We start from the raw sequence: 16,201 nt of genomic DNA on the forward strand, positions 1-16,201 counted from the left end.
AATTAACTACAGTGTGGTGCGACCAGTGCTGGAACCAAGGGAAATCCCTTTGCAGATCAGCATGTCTAACTAGACCCAGGAACGGAAGGCTTTAGAGAGAAAGTCACAGGTGAGCTGGGCTTTGATGGATGAGAAAGGATCTCACCAGGTAGAGGAGAAAGCAGCCTGGCGAAAGAAGACACGAGAGACCAAGGAGTAACTGGGGGAATGGTGGAGCACCTGGTGTGGTTGTATCAGAGAGGGCATGGGGAGGTTGGAGGGTGTCTTAGTGGGGAGAACAGAAAGGGAAAGCAGGGAAGGACACAAGGACCTGGTGCAAATATTTTAGTCAGGAGATTATCCCAGAAAGGTGAAGTGAGGGAGACACACAAGAAGGGAAAGTCAATAGAGAGCTCATTATGAACCACTGGGGCTCATCCCTGTTGGACCACTAAGTAACCATGTAGAGTAAGTATACCTCAGAAATGCCCTCCAAAGACAGGCTCCTCCTGGGGCATTTATTAAGCAGCTCCCATTTCCAGCATCCCTGGGATGCCCCTGGGGATATTAACATCCCCCTTAGAAGCTTCCATCTGGGATGCCCTTGAGAGCTTTGTGACTTTGGAAAAAAACAAAAACAAAACAAAACCCGGGGCAGAAAGTGGGAGAATCGTATGTGTGGGGGGTGCTTGAGGTGAAACCACAGCAGCCCATGGGAAGTGTCCACTGCAGCTGCAGCAGAAATCTGAGATGGGCCAAAGGGAGATGGCACGGGACCCAAAAGGTATCTGCTTATAGGGGGACTCTGATTAAGGGACTGAATGCGTGCAGCAAGTGGAAGAAAAAATTCAGGAAATGGGATTGGAAAAGTAGGCTAGGGGTCAGAGGATCCATTATGAAGTCTTATATGCCAGGTTACAAAGTTTAAACTTTATTTGCCAGACCCTGGCACCTAACAGATGCTCAATAAATATATTTTTTAAAAGATTTATTTATTTATTTATTTTAGAGTGAAGGGGTAGGTGGGGAGGGGCAGAGGGAGAGGAGAGAGAGTCTTAAGCAGACTCCCCGCTGAATGCAGAGCTCCATGCCAGGCTTGATCTCATGACCCCAAGATCATGACTTAAGCCAAAACCAAGATTCGGATGCTTAACGGACTGCATCACCCAGACGTCCCTACAGGGGCTCAGTAGATATTTGCTGAATGAATGAACGATAATGACAGATGCACCTGGACCAAGCCCTTGCAAATCTACTGGGCTTTAGAATCCAGCAGACTAGCTGTGTGACTTCTAACCCCTTTAATCTTTTATTTCTCTCTCTCTCTCTCTCTCTCTCTCTCTCTCTGAAGTAGCAACAATAATACCTTCTTTACAGGGTTGTTGTGAGGAATTAGATGAGATCAAAGATGTATGGCAACTAGAAGTATGGACTCAATAAATGTCAGCCACTCTCCCCCTGCCCCCATGATGACCCAAAGCCAGGTAATAAAGCTGAACTATCCACCAGCTGGAGACAATGAAGGTTCCTCCTGGGATCTGTTTACAGAAGATGTATGCTGGCATTTCCAGCTATATTGGTCCTCGTGGAAAAAATTAGTGGTATTAGTAACAACTTCCTTAGACCAAAAGGGAATCATACCGCTGTTTTAATTAAAGGACAGAGTTGAAACTATCCTCCTAGGGAATTTACAAATTCAGAAATTGATGCTAGTAGTAACTTACAGGGTTTTTTTTACTTTGTGCATTTAAATGTACATATCGAAACATCTTCCAATCAATATGTTGTTGACTGGGGTCATCCATCCTTGCTATGCTGCATTTCTCTCCCATTCTGAAATTCTAACAGAGGCCAAGATGCTTGCGGACTCTATTTGATGGAATACCCCTGCACCGGCTGTCTGTAGGCGCTGGGAGCTCCTCAGTCCTTCCAAGTGGACAAAAGAGATTGTGGCAGCCCCTCCAGAGGTAGGGAGAGAACATGAAGCTAAGGTGGGAGAGAAAGCAGCTTGAGGAAATAGGTGAAGGACTGAGAAGTCATACAAAGTGGGGAATACTCAATGTATTTTAAAACATATCCATTCCTTCGGTTTGGCACAAGACAAACACTATGATGAATCATGCCACTAGCACATCAATTTTTTTTTAAGAGAGAGAGAGAAGGAAGAAAGGATATTGGGAAAATGAGTAAACACAGACTTTGTCAAGGAAGGAAATTCCAGAGTTGAGAAGCCTCTGTGGGAAGCACATCTGCTCCTAGTCTGGAGTGATTCACAACTGGAGAAGCTCAGCAGGAGCCACAAGGTGGAGATTCATTCATCTGCCTGCTCATTCATTCATTCCTTTCTTTCATTCAGCAATGATCAGTTATTTCTCTACCAGGGTCTGCAAGAAGCAGCAAGAATACAAAAGTGGAACAGACACAAACCCTACCCTTGAGGGCTCTAAAAGTAGAGGAAACAAAAGATGTCACTAATAGTTATAATAAATTGGAGCAAGGGCAAAGATAAAGACGTAGAGGAGATGCAGTGGTGCCGTGAGGGGGAGGGGAGGGGTCAGAAAAATCTTCTCAGAGGGGGAGATCCCTTAGCTGAGTCTTAAAAGCGTTGGAATCCCCAAGGCAGCAGGGAGTTATGCCTGTGTGTAAGGATGGGAGTTCCAAGCAGGAGGAAAAGTCACTCGTAAAGAGGGAGACGTCTTTGAGGACAGAAGAGTTGATAATTCTAAAGCATAAGGAGGAAGGCAGAGAGGTGGGCGGCAACCATGTGTGGGAGGACCTCCTGTGTCCTGCAGAGTCTAGGCACCATCCGGTAGGTAATGAGGAGCCACTGAAGGGTTTTGAGCAAAAGCACTCTCATTTGTGGCCAAAAAATATCTTCCTGGTATCCTCCCAATAGCCAGCCTTGAGGGATGGGTTGAAAGGGATTGAAGAGTGGGAGTAGGACAGCCTGTTCAGGCAGTTCAGGTGAGAGGTAGGTGGCTAGAGGGAAAGGGTTGCTGAACTTAGCAACGGGCCCCAAAGGGCAGGAAGAATTTCCAGCTGCCAAGTCACTTAGTCTTTTAGAATATCAATTTCCTCATCCTTAAAATGAAGGAAACGTGAATCACCAGTAAGGTCCCCCGTTGCAGCAAGCACGAGACAGTTTATCAGGACCTCTCTCTGCAGACACTGGCCTCACCCGAAACCCTGGAAAGAGGAAGGACAAAGTGCTTTGCAGCCACGTGCAGAGCGGAAGCGAAGCGGGAGCCCCCCATCCACTCCACCGCGAGTGCCCAGGCAAGTGTCCCCAGCTCCTCCTTTCCTTTCCTCCCTAGTGGAGTTGTGTGAGGCCACAGAGGAGGTGGAATGAAGGGCGTTCTTAGATGCCCAAGTGTCTAAGGCTCCTGCCGCCATGGTTTGATTCAGTCAGGCGGGAGTACTCTCAGCTTTTAAGTCACAGGGGCCTCTAGCAGAGCCACTTGGAACTGTCACCCTTGCCCATTTCTCCCCCGGAAAAGCTCTAGCGAGCATTGGAGAGAGTGCAAAACCCAAAGTTCACTCCCCAGTTTGGATTAAATAGCTCTGTGATCTTGGACACGTTAGTTCAAGGCGCTGAATAAACCTGGGTGAGGATAACCCCCCGGGTCAGCAAACCGCTCCCTTTGACACCTGCCCTCGCAGCCGCGCCACCTCGCCTTTCCCCCACCTTCTCCTTCCCGCCCCAAGGCGCCGCGCTGGCTCTGGGCAGACGAGGCTGCGGAGAGCCGGGCGGCGGGAGCTTGGCTGGGAGCCCGGGGCGCCCCCGCGCGCTCCCTCACCGGGGCTCCCGCCTCCCCCGGCCGCGCGGCCCCGCGCTCGGATGCAGGGAGCCAGCGCGGACAGCGCGCGGCTGCGGGAGCGGCGCCGCCGAGGCGGCGGGCAAGGTGCGAGCCCGGCCTACCGCGGTCAGCTCCGAGTGTCGCGGGCGCCGCTCCGAGGGGCGCCGGCAGGGGCCGGGCCGGGCGCCACCGAGGCTCCGCCCCCCCCCCCCCCCCGCGGCTCTCCCGCAGCCCCGAGCCCGCGGGGCGCCTGGCCGGGCGGCGGGAGCTGCAGACCGCCAGCTCGGCGCTCCTGCCCGGGGCGGGCCCAGGGCCCCCAGACGCCCGCCTCCACCGCGGGTGGCCGCTTACGTCAGGGAGGCGAAACCCAGAAGAAGGGGAAAAAAAAGGCACAAGGGCGGAAGGGGAAAAACTTTTATTTTTTCTCCTATTCTGGGGCCGAAGTGAAGGGCAGGCGACTGCTCCAGCGCGAGCTTCCGGGAAAAGGCCGGCGCGACCCCAGCCTCCTGCGCGCGGCGGAGCCGGGTCCGGGAGGCCCGAAGGGGCGGCCGCCATGTGGGACCCTCGGGACTTTGAGCGCCACTGGCAGGACGAGTTCCCCGGGGAGGAGGCACCAGTCATGCGGCTGGACTCGGTGCTGGACATGGAGCGGGAGCTGGAGCGCTGCAAACTCAACCTGAAGCGGCTGCAACAGGTGTTGGCTGAGGAGAAGTTCAAAGTCTCCTACCTGCAGGCGGCCCTGGCCGGGGAGAAGCGGGACCTGGGCTGCGGGCGCTTGGAGGGCGGAGACGGCGACAGCCGGGGAGCTAGGGCAGAGGAGCCGGCGCCGCGCGAGAAGGAGGGCGCCGCGGGCGGCGGCGGAGACCACCCAGGCCCCTGGCGACCGGACCCGGAGGTGGCGGCGAAGGCCGAGACTGCCCCCTACGCGTGCCCGGACCTTCCCATCCGGCCCGGGCCGGCGGGGGCCGGGGGCGCGGTGCTCAGCTTGACCGCCGCCATCCACCAGCAGCTGCTGCAGCCTCGCCTCCTCTTCAGGCTCCAGGAGGACCGCGCGCCCCCCGGCCACGATGACACAGTCCCCAGCGCCCAGGGAGAGGAGTTGTCCTCCGGGACCCGCGCGGGGCGGGGCTCGGAGGAGGGCGAGCCGGACGCTTCGGTCGCAGATGATGGGGACAACAGCAGTGACCACGACTTCGAGATGGTGGATTTGAACGAGAAATTCGTTCTCGGTCACTTACTCGTGGCCCCCTGCCGGTTCGGGGCCCGCGATGAGGCCGAAAAGCCGGCGCGGGCGGGCAGCCCCCATCGCTGGATGCACCTGATCCCCGGGGGCCGGCGGCAGCAGCGCCGGAGCCGCGACCTGGAGCAGCTGGAGGAGGAGGCCAAGGACGGGCGGAGCTCGCCCCTGGCCACGGAGGAGCACCCCCGGCGCGGGGCTCGCGAGCACCTCCCGCCGTGGCGGCGTAAGAGGTTCCTGCGGGTGCCGGAGCGGGACTCGCCCAGCCACAGCTCTCCGGAGAGGGGCAGTGACTGCAGCCACAACAGCTCGGACCACGAGGACGGCTTCTCTGCAGGTAGGCGCACCCCTCGCGCATCCCGGGGGCTTCTGGCCCCTTCCGGGACCCCTCCCTGGCATACTTTGTTGGTCCTGTTTAACGTAAGGCGCTTGGGAAGAAGGGAGATAAAATGTATCTGTTTACCTTGAAACCACTTGTAGAACTGGGAAGGAAAAAAAAAAAAAGATTGTGCAACATGATTTCGCCTTGGGCGAGTTTATGAAAATAAGCAGTATGGCGACGCCAGGGGGTGATGGAATGGTGTGCTTGGCTAGACCATGGGAGGAATCCTCAGCCCTTATGCTCTGACTATGGTAACATCACCGCCCTCCTTCCCTCCAACTCATCTTCCACAGGTCGGTAAGATTCCTTTGCAGCACATGGTAGTACCTTTCCCTGCACAAACTACAACAGCTCCCCATTTCCCCCAGATTCCTTTTTGTGAAAGTTTAAATCTTGCACGTAATTCTACGAACTTTTCTCTCATCTTTCCCAGCCTGTATCTTGTGTTCTGGCCAAACTGAAACATCCTCTTACTCCGGGAAAGGTACATAATCCTCACTGCCCCCTCCCTTTGCTGGCTCCCCCTTTCCTAGAAGGCTGCACCTGACCTGTCAGCTTCCAGGAGCCTGAGTGGAAGGGGAGGGCATAGAATCATAGTTTTCAAGCTGGCCTGGTGCCCAGAGATCATGTCTAATGCAATGTCTTCATTTGACGAAGGAGAAAACTGAAGATCAGAAAGATTAAGTGCTTGTTGACGTGAGTTGAGACTCCACTTGGGGTTTCTGTCATTTGTTGTTCCCCTGACATCTGCCCTCTATTTTGAGGGCAGGATCTGGTCCTAGCCATCTTCGAATCCCCTTGTGGCAGTCAGTATGGTGCCTTGCACGTAGTAAGTGCTCACTAAATATTTCTTGAATAAATGGATGACTGCACTGAACTGAATGTCTCCCAGCCACCGAACTCCTCATAAGTCAGGGAGTGGGGATGGGGCTGAGGAGGAAAGGACAGATAGGGATGTGAGGATGGCCTGTGACTGCTCCTTTGCTGCCCCTGGAACCGTCAGGGTCTCCTCAGTCATAGGGAAAGCATAAATTGATGTCTAGTTGAGTCAAGCCTTGATCAGGAACTTAAGATGCCTTCCTGCTCAGTGAAGGAGAAAAAAAAAAAAAAAGAAATCACTGATGCTGGGATTGTTCCAAAATCTCCATTATTAGATCTTATCTGGGTGAGTTTGCATTTGAATGAAAAACTGTCCACTTTGCTAAAAGCACATTTGGAAGGTCCATCAAGTCATCCGTTGTGATCAATTACACTTATTCATTAGCCGAGATTGGCCGCTTTTCCCATAGGTAATGTTTTTGCTGCCCATGCTAGTAACATTTTTATGTGCCCCTTTAACTTAAGGGAAGAGTCTGAAGATTTCACTCTAGTGCCAAGTTCCAAATACTGTATGGCAGCTACCCCAGCGGCCCAGAGCTGCTCCAGAGTTGGCTCCAATCCCGTCTTCCTGGAGACCCACATCAATCACCCCTTCAGGTATGCTCAATGTGCTGGATTTTCCCCAGGGGGTTATTTTTATTTCATGCGCTCTCTCTTCTCTCCCTAAGGGCATTCTAGCACAAAGAGCATCTTGATGCAGATTAGGAATTAGCATTCCTTCTGGTGTAATGAATTACAAAAGGTGCCTGCTCTGGGTGGACCAATGATAAAAAGATTTTCCTTCCTCTGGATGGAAGACTCTGGCCCAGTCACAGGTTTGGCACTTGGTGGCTTTGGCTAGTGGTGCCTGGGCTGTAATTTTAGGCCTCTCTCCAGGACCCCTCTGCAGGGCAGGCTTGTGGATGAAACCCTTGGACAGCTGTTTGTTGGGGCCCTGCCTCCACAACCTCCCCAGTGAGGAAGTGACTGGGGGTGAACATGCGTATGTGTACATGCGTGCACACACGTACACACGTGTGCCTATGCACGTATACACATGTGCACACAATCACGTACATGTGTGCATGTGCACACGGTCTAGGAGAAAGAGCCGTCAGACTACAGAGAATCACTAGAATGGATGGAGTAAGGGCAGGGCTTCTCACCTGGTGGGTGACAGCCCACTGAAATCAGTGTAGCGGGGAATGAAAGCATTGAGAGGCTCTCCTTGGCCACTCTTGGCCATGCCTGCTTTATTTTTCTCCATAGCACTCACCTAATTACTGCTTCAGATGCTACGATTTTGCGTGTTGATCTTATCCACTCTCTCTCCTGTAAAATCCAAGAGGGCAAGGATTTTTTATCTTTTTCATCCACTGACATAATCCCAAAGCCTAGAACAGTGTCGAACACATGTTAGGTATTCCATAAATATTTGTTGAGTGATATATTTTTTAAATATTTTACTTAAGTTTGAGAGAAAGAGCGCTTGGGCACATACACAAGGAGAAAGGGACAGAGAGAGAAGCAGACTCCCCGCTGAGCAGGGCGCCCGATGCAGGACTTGATCCCAGGATCCTGGGACCATGACCTGAGCTGAAGGCAGATGCTTAACTGACTGAACCACCCAGGCTCAATGATATATTTTTTAATAGGATGGAATAGAAGAGAAAACATGGGAATGAATTGCTCTGGGTAATGGTGAGTATTTTCTGTTTTAAAACTTTGTTTCAATTATGTGTGAGTGTATATTGGGTCCTGATGTAGAATGTATTTCTTGCTGTGGATTGGACAAAAAGGTTTGAAAATGCTGATAAAGGCTATGAGCTTTGAAGCTAGACTGTTCGTGTGTACTTGGGAGAAGTTATTTGAATTTTCTCTGTCTCCGTTTCCTCATCTGTAAAATGAGACTAATAAACACCACTGCTTACATCATACCGTTGATATGAGTAATAAATGGGATTTTGTTTCTAAAGGGCTTTGAACACGTCTTGACACATAGTAGGCACCCACAGTGTTAACTAACCATGACTACAGGTCATTTTCTTTGAGTTGATGCTTCAAAGATTCTCATTCCCAGACCATTCTGAATCACAGATGGTTTGGTTTTCTATGATGCATGTGTTTTTTTTCCTGCTTGGCTCTGGCTCTTTCTAGAAACTTCTGGCAGCAAGGCAGAACCCGGGGCCAAGTCTTGGCTAAGAGGCTCTCTTGCTGGCTTGGCCCTCATGTTTCTCCTTCTTCACCAGCAATCATGCCCATTATTTGTATTCAGAGATCCTCAATTGAATGTTGGGTTTTATTGGGCTGTTCAGTCTCAAGATCATAAGGAGAGAGAGCCACAGGAGAGCCACATAAAAAGACCCAGAGGCAAAGCTGTGCCCCTCCTTGGAAAAGGACCATATTCTCTTATAAGAGGTAGATTCCCATAAAAAGACACATTTGGATCTCTTTCTACACATAGTAGCCAAACGTGAGTATAAGTTAGAATGCCAGTTCTTTTTTTTTTTTTTATCTTTTTTAAAAAATATTTTATTATTTATTTGTTTGACACAGAGAGAGAGAGCAAGAGAGAGAGAGCACAAGCAGTGGGAGCAGCAGAGGGAGAGGGAGAAATAGCTCTCTGCTGAGCAGGGAGTCCGACTTGGGACTCAGTCCCAGGACCCTTGGGATCATGACCTGAGCCAAAGGCAGACACTTAATCGACTGAGCCACCCAGGCACCCCTGTGTGCATTATTATTATTATTTTCTTCATCGCTAAAGTCCCAGCAGATCCCAGTCCATCTGCTGCTGGGATCAACCATCAGGGCTGCTACCCACCCATGTCGCTCCTTGGTGGCCTTGGCCTTGCAGGGGAACAGACCACCTGCTGGATTTTAGATCTCCCCTCGTGGGGCGGTCTTGGGCAGGCAGAGCTCCATGCCCACATGCAGAGGCCTGGTATTTTCTCTTTCATGGTGACATGCTCCCATGCCCCTCCTGCCACAGAGGTTGGATGACGTGTCCTTCTCGAGGCTTCTGCATCCCTGCTGTAGCCTGTGGCATCCCCTGTGTCATATCTGTACTCCTTGTGCACCAAAGTACACTCTTCTAACAAAGCCCAAAGGTGGCTTTTCAACGTCAGGCATCCTCTTGACTGGCAAACTATTCATCTGATATTCTGGTTGTAGTTCAGATGACCAAGTAAATATCATTAGTATTTTAAGTTGGCCGCATTTTCTTCTTGCCTTAAACTCTGCTTGGTGGAGGGCAAGAGGTCTCTGTTTTGACTGGCCCTTGAAATCCATTCATTTGTTTATTCATCTGTTCCACTCAACAAGAATTTATCGAGGTCTTACTTCATGCCAGGTCTGTGTTAAGGCCCAGGAGCGCAAAAGTCAGTGACCTGCCTTTATGATTCTCACGAACCCTTTGGCTCCTGGGGTAGAAACTGTATGTTTTTAGATAAAGAAACAGCTTTGCATCAGGTAATGTGGTACATCCTGAAAGGAATGACTAAGGACTGTGCATCTGATTCTTAGTGACATCCGAGAGTCTAGAAGAGGAAGAGATCTTAGAGTAGGTCTCCTCCTGCCCCTCTCCAGACAGAGCCCTGGAGACCTTTCAAGGTCACACACTTAATGACTCTCAAGGCTGGGCCCATGAACCAGGACGAAGCTCTTTCCATTGTCCTGTGGCCTTTTCTTTCCTAGATTTGAAGCAGAGCACTCTAAAGACATAAATTCTGTCAAAGTCTTCGTGATAGGAGCAGTAGACCACCTCCTTTAGCCTCCCAGCCATCCAAAGGGGTGGAGATTACTAGTGCCAGTTTATAGGTAAGGTGCTGAGGCTAGGAGAGGTAAAGAAATGTACCAGTCTCTAGCAGCTTGTGATGGAATCAGCTTGAACTCAGGTCAGTCTTACAAAGACCACACTCTTTAACTTCCAGCCTTTAGTGCTGTCCTGGGCCAGCTGTAGAATTCTAGATTTCTGTACTTGGGAGGCCCTGCCATCAGATTCTGCCATGCTGCTAAAGGAGATTTTTTTATTTTTAATCTGCATGGGAAGTGCACTTCCTGAGGTGCTCATATTACCTAAATCATTTGTAACCTGATGGGTTTTTCCCCTTCCCCGCCAGTGACTAATGAGATTTTAGCTCCAGGAAGAATTCCTTGTGTTCAGTGGATATATCTGAATAACTTAGTTCAAGTATTGAGTTTTCAGCCTTAGCTGGGCTAGAGTAATTTTTTTTCCGTTCCCTGGTGCAGAGAGATATTAAAACACTATCTGAGACACATGAGCCGCTGGTTGGCTGTGATTCATTTGTCACCGGAGCTGACATTGCGTCACTGTGTGCTTGGTTTCTCAGTGCTTGCTTCCCTCCACCCCTCACCCCCACCCTCTCGGCACTATCTCACCTCAAGAGCCCTGGACCAGCCAGCCAGGGAGTATGGGTGGGTTCGCTGAACAAGTCCTTCCTCCTCTACACATAGTAAACACAACCAAGGCTCCAAACTTTTCCTCGTCTATTTGGTTTTCTTCTGGTTAAGAGAGTATTCACAAAGCAATGGACTCTATACTTGGTTCTGGATCTTTATGTTTGAAAATCAGGATCTTGACATATTTTCCTGGCTTTGAAATAATGGTACAGACATATTCCTCATCTGAAAAACGGAGCTGTTGGGAACCAGCTTACGGGGTTGTGAGGCTTACATTGGGTAAGTTACTGACTCTCTCTAAGCCCCAGGTTCCTTGTCTGCCAGATGTGGGTGATGATAGGACTGTGTCGTAGACGTGCTGTGAAGCATAAATGAGATAAGTGTGTGGAGAGTGCATAGCCCAGGGTCAGGCACATAAGCGTTTAATAAAGCTTGGTGGTGGTGGTATTGCTCTAAGTTCAGGCCACAGCTCACACTCCTGTCTCTTCATGTAATGAAGTTCCCCCAGCCTCTTCTTCTGTTTCTTTCCCTCCTTTCTTATTCCCTCCAGGTCTACAGGTGTTTTGCTCCTTTGGAGGGAGACAAGCTTTCTTCTTCCTTTTTTTCTTTCTTTTTTTAAAGATTTATCTATTTATTTTGGAGAGAAAGAGGGAAAGCGTGCGTGGGGGGACGGGCATAGGGAGAGGGAAAGGGAGAGAAACAGACTCCCAGATGAGCACAGATCCCGCCATGCCATGGGGCTCAATCTCACAACCCCGAGATCATGACCCGAGCTGGAACCAAGAGTTGGACATCCATCCGACAGAGCTCCCCTGGCACCCCAAGCTCTCTGGTTCCTTTGTGGTCCCTGCTCCTTCCCCAGTCAATCCCTGTTTTCCCTGACATCTACAAAACCGTCATCTGGCTTCTCTTTATTTCCTACTCTCTACCCACTTGCTTTCGGCCAATGCTCATTCCTGCCAGTGTCTTTTCCTTTGCTCTTTCTGGCATTTGAGATGCCTTTCCATCCCCTCCCACCCAGTCACAAAGCCAACCCTTCCTTGAAAGCCTGGCTTTCTGTAGAAACTTGTGTTAAGATATGGGTTTGCTGCATATGACAAAACCCAAAAAACAGTTTAAGCAAGATAGAAGTTTATTTCCTTTTCAAGTAAAAGAATGCCACAAGCAAGCAGTCCATGGAGAATATGGTGACTCCATGATCATCAGGAATTTGGGCTTCTTTTGTATTCATGCTTTTCTCTCTCAGGGTTGCCTTGTGGTCCAAAATAGCTGCTGGGAATCCAGCCATCACGCTCATGTTTCAGATGAGAATTAGAAGAAAGGGAGGAAGGACACATGAGTGAGTGGCAGCTGTTGGTCTGCCTTTTAAGGCACTTTCCTGGTAGCCTCTCCTAACAATTTCTGTGTAGATTGCATTAGCCACCTCTAGCTACAAGGGAAGCTGGGAAATGTAGTATTTTATCTGGGCATATGGCCACCTCAAATAAAATAGGGGCTCTGTTACAAGGAAAAATGCAGGAATTGATATTGAGTAGGCAGCTAGCAGCCTCTGGCACAAGCCTTTTCCAACTACTCCAGCCCATCTTGTGGTTCTTAGAGTGAGACCCACACTCACACAATTGTCGTATTATTGTGCCCTCTATTAATTCATTGACCCAACGTACAAATGACTGAACCCCTGCTCTGTGCAAGGCACAATGCCTTTTATGTGTTTACCGTGAAGTGTTGCTTTCCAACCCAGAGGTTAGCTTGGCTGCTTGAGAGCAGCCCCAGGCTTGTGCCTCTTTTTTTCTTGCTCACAGTATCCTTCACAGGGCTGGGCCCAGGGCAGGCGCTTGATAAATACCTGGTTGATTTTGGAATATCACAAATGGGAAGTTCGGTGAAAAAATAAATCCCCCGCCTCAGTACTGGGCTGGAAAATTCTGGCTGTGTAAGGCTTGTTTGTGGCTCATCGTGGGTTCGAGGAGCGTGGGGCACGGGTCATCTCTAAACATCAGGGCTGCGTTGTAGTCACATGGATTTGTCCAGGTGTTGGGGCAGGCGTGGCTGTTTTGGAGACCGGACGAGTCTGTATACCAAACTGGAATTACAAGCAGAAATCTCCGTGCCCACCTGGCTTGCTTGACCGCCGCTGGGCGTAGCTATATTTACCCGGCGCGAGTCTCGCTCAGTCTGTCTGCGCTGCGTAGCTGCAGACTCGACCTGCAGTCGTTCTGCAGTGAGCGTGGGCTCCGGTTCCTGTTGCTGTCTTCCCGTGTGCTCCGTGCTCTAGCCCGCCTGAGACGAGACCGTCTGAAGGGAGCTTGTCTAGAGCCTAGGTCACGTCTTGTGGCTGCTGAGAAAATGATGGTTTTAAAATTTTATTGGCACTTAGGAGGAGGGAGGACCTGAACGTGTTTAGCAGCCAGTACCTGCAAGGCGCTGCGTTAAGCGTTTAACTTGCACGATCACGTATGATACTCACAACAGTCTACTGTTCTTTACCACTCTTCTCATTTGGCAGAGGAGGAAACTGAGGCTCTGACCAGTGACCTCACAAGCCCAGGTTCCCTTAGGGCTCAGGGGTGGGGTTATTTTTTTCTCCTGTTTAAAAAATTAATTACTTATTTTTATTGAGAGATAATTCACATCATATAAAACTCACCCTTGTAAAGTGTACAGTCATGAGTTTTTAGTATATTCACAAAGTTGCGCAACCGTCCCTCGTCTCTAATGGCAGACCATTTCCATCAGGGGGACCCTGTTTGAGTCCTAGGCTTCTACTGTGACCACACCAGTTCCTCTTCTAACTCGCCACAGGCAGAGATTTAAAATAACTCGGCCTGATTTGGGGGGGGGGGACATTAGGGCGCGTTTGGGTGAGATACGGGGCAGGAAAGGGCCATCTGTTTCTTCAGTTGCTTTCCCGTCATTGCGATGGTCCTGGTGTCCCTTTGAGTTCCCCCTGGGCTGCACCCCACCCTGTCTGTGTTTCCTAGACTTGGGGTAGGGGGGCAGAACACCCCCACCTTGAGTCCCACGCGCACCCGTCATTCCTGCCCTGGGGTTATGGCTGGCAGGGTGAGAGGCGCCCTTGCTCTGACCTGTGTCTTATTTGCCTTTGTAGCCCCGGAATGTCACAGCACATATAGGATGTGCTCGAACAATGTTGATGAGTATCTAGACTTTCATTTCATTGCCCCTGATGCAAACCAGCGCAATAACGGATTGTTCCGCCTCCGGCCTCAGCCTTTCTCCTCCAGCCACAGGAAAGCCAAAGGGATTGCTGTCCCCACTAAATCTAATTATGCACCCCCTGCTTGCATTCTTCAATGACTCTCTGCCACCTACGAAGTAAAATCGGAGCTTCTTAGATGCAAATGTATCCAGCCTTTCGCAGTGATCCGGTCCACCCTCATCTCCTCCCTCCCCCACCCAGCACAGGCAGACACTTGACGCTCCAGCAATACAGAGCTGCTTGTAGTTTCCAAACGTACCTTGCATACTTGTTCCTCTGCGTGTGCTACACCCTTTCCCTGGAATGCCCTTTCCATACTTGCCTGTATGACAAAGTACTGGTCATCATTCCTCAGGTCTCAGCTTGAGGGCTACTTGATCCATAAAGCTTCCCCTGCTTTCTTCCGTAGATCTGAGAGCCGGGTGTCAGGAGTGCACTTGGCTGCAGATAAGAGAAAACTGCCATAATGACTCTGGTATGCAGAATACTGGCCCCCAAATATGTTCATGTCCCAATCCCCAGAACCTATGAGTATGTTGTTACCTTACAGGGCAAAAGGAACTTCGCAGATGTGATCAAGTTAAGGACTTTGAGAGGCCCCTGAGTGGCTCATTTGGGTAAGCGTCCAACTCTGGATTTCAGCTCAGGTCATGATCTCAGGGTCATAAGATCAAGCCCCACGTCCGGCTCCAAACTCAGTGTGGCGTCTGCTTGAGATTCTCTCTCTCCCTCTGCCCCTTCTGCCACTCAGGCATGCTCTGTTCCTCAAAAAAAAAAAATAAATAAATAAATAAAAAATTAAGAACCTTAACATGGGGAAATAATTCTGGGTTATCCAGGTGGGCCCAATGCAGTAATAAAGGTCTTAAAAATGGAAGGAGGCGGTAGCAGAGGTCAGAGTGATGCAATGTGCTAAGGACCGAGCTCACTGTTGCTTGCTTTGAAGAGGAAGGAAGGGGGCCTTGAGCCAAGCAGTATGAGCAGCCTCTAGAAACTAGAAGAAGGCAAGGGAACTAATTATCTTCTAGAGCCTTTGGAAATGAACCCAACCCTGCCAGCACCTTGATTTGGGCCAGTGTCAGACCCTGTCAGACTTCTCCCCTAGAGAAGAAAAACAATACATTGGTATTGTTTTAAGTCACAGAACTTGTGATAATTTGTTAATGGCCATAGAAATTAATACAATGACTTGACCAGATAGAGATTTGTTTTCCTCCAGTCCTAAGAACTCCAGAGGCAGGCTTTCCGGGATGGCTTAGCAGTGTACTCAGGGGCCCAGACGTTCCCCATTATGTAGCAGGAAGGTGTTTGTTCTCTTGCTAGCTGCCTCGGGGTTAACAAAAATCTGCTGCATCACCAGATGTGTGCTCGTGTTTCAGAGAGGGAGTAGGGCGCAGAGGACTGTAGTGATCACGCTGGCTGCCGCTTTAAAAAGCTCCCCCCCCACCCTACCTAGCAACGGCTGCTTTCCTGCTATTGGCCAACATCACGGGGCCGCCAGCGGCCTCGGCTGCCGTCAGCTGCAGGGAGGGCTGGGGGGTCAGGGAGTTCAGCTCTTCGGTCTCTGTTGTGAAGATCATTAAGGAGAGAAGGAGACTGTGATTGGTTTTGGGGAACCCAGCCCCGTGTTAGTCACACAGCTCTGCCTTTCACTTTGTACACTTACTCATTTGAGCCATTATAATACAGTGTTAAAAAGGTTTGCCTCTCTGTCTCCCCTCACTGGATTCTAAACCCTTCAAGTGTTGTGTGTTAGAAAAGGACTACTTTTTAAAAAATTCTAGTCTCCCTGCCCCTAACACAATGCTGGCGTATTGTATTTGGGGTTTTTGTTTGTTTGTTTGTTTTAAAGATTTTATTTATTTGAGAGAGAGAATGAGTTGGGGGAGGGGCAGAGAGAGAAGCAGAAGCCCTGCAGAGCAGGGAGCTCAACACAGACTCGATCCCAGGCCCATGGGGTCATGACCTGAGCCGAAGGCAGACACTAACTGACTGAGCCACCCAGGTGCCCTGGTGTATTGTATTTGTTAAACAAATAAAAGAATGATTGTGTATTTTCAAGAATTTTGTGGGATTTGGGCCACTTGGGCAGACTGTTGGGGTCTCCGTATTTAAAGACCTTTTACTTTTTTCTCCTCCTCTTCTTCTTCTTTGCTTTTAGATTTATTTATTTATTTTGAGAGAGAGAGAATGCGTGCAAGTGGGGGAGGGGCAGAGGGAGAGGGGGAGAATCTCAAGCAGACTCCCCACTGAGCACCGAGCCCCATGAAGCAGGGCTCCATCTCATGACCCTGAGATCATGACCTGAG

The 16,201-nt window shown here is 50.1% G+C and overlaps 1 protein-coding gene across 1 annotated transcript in view; it reads left to right on the plus strand.

The window, feature by feature from the left end:
- Positions 1–4,067: 4,067 nt before the first annotated feature.
- ABR (ABR activator of RhoGEF and GTPase) overlaps positions 4,068–16,201 on the plus strand; it is a 174,690-nt gene continuing 162,556 nt past the window's right edge. Inside the window, exon 1 of the mRNA XM_026517793.4 lies at positions 4,068–5,350. Coding sequence (XP_026373578.2) covers positions 4,330–5,350 — 1,021 coding nt within the window. The 5' untranslated portion in view covers positions 4,068–4,329. The remainder of the gene's footprint in view (positions 5,351–16,201) is intronic.

The sequence above is a fragment of the Ursus arctos genome, unplaced genomic scaffold, assembly GCF_023065955.2.
Source record: "Ursus arctos isolate Adak ecotype North America unplaced genomic scaffold, UrsArc2.0 scaffold_24, whole genome shotgun sequence".
Classification (NCBI taxonomy): domain Eukaryota; kingdom Metazoa; phylum Chordata; class Mammalia; order Carnivora; family Ursidae; genus Ursus; species Ursus arctos.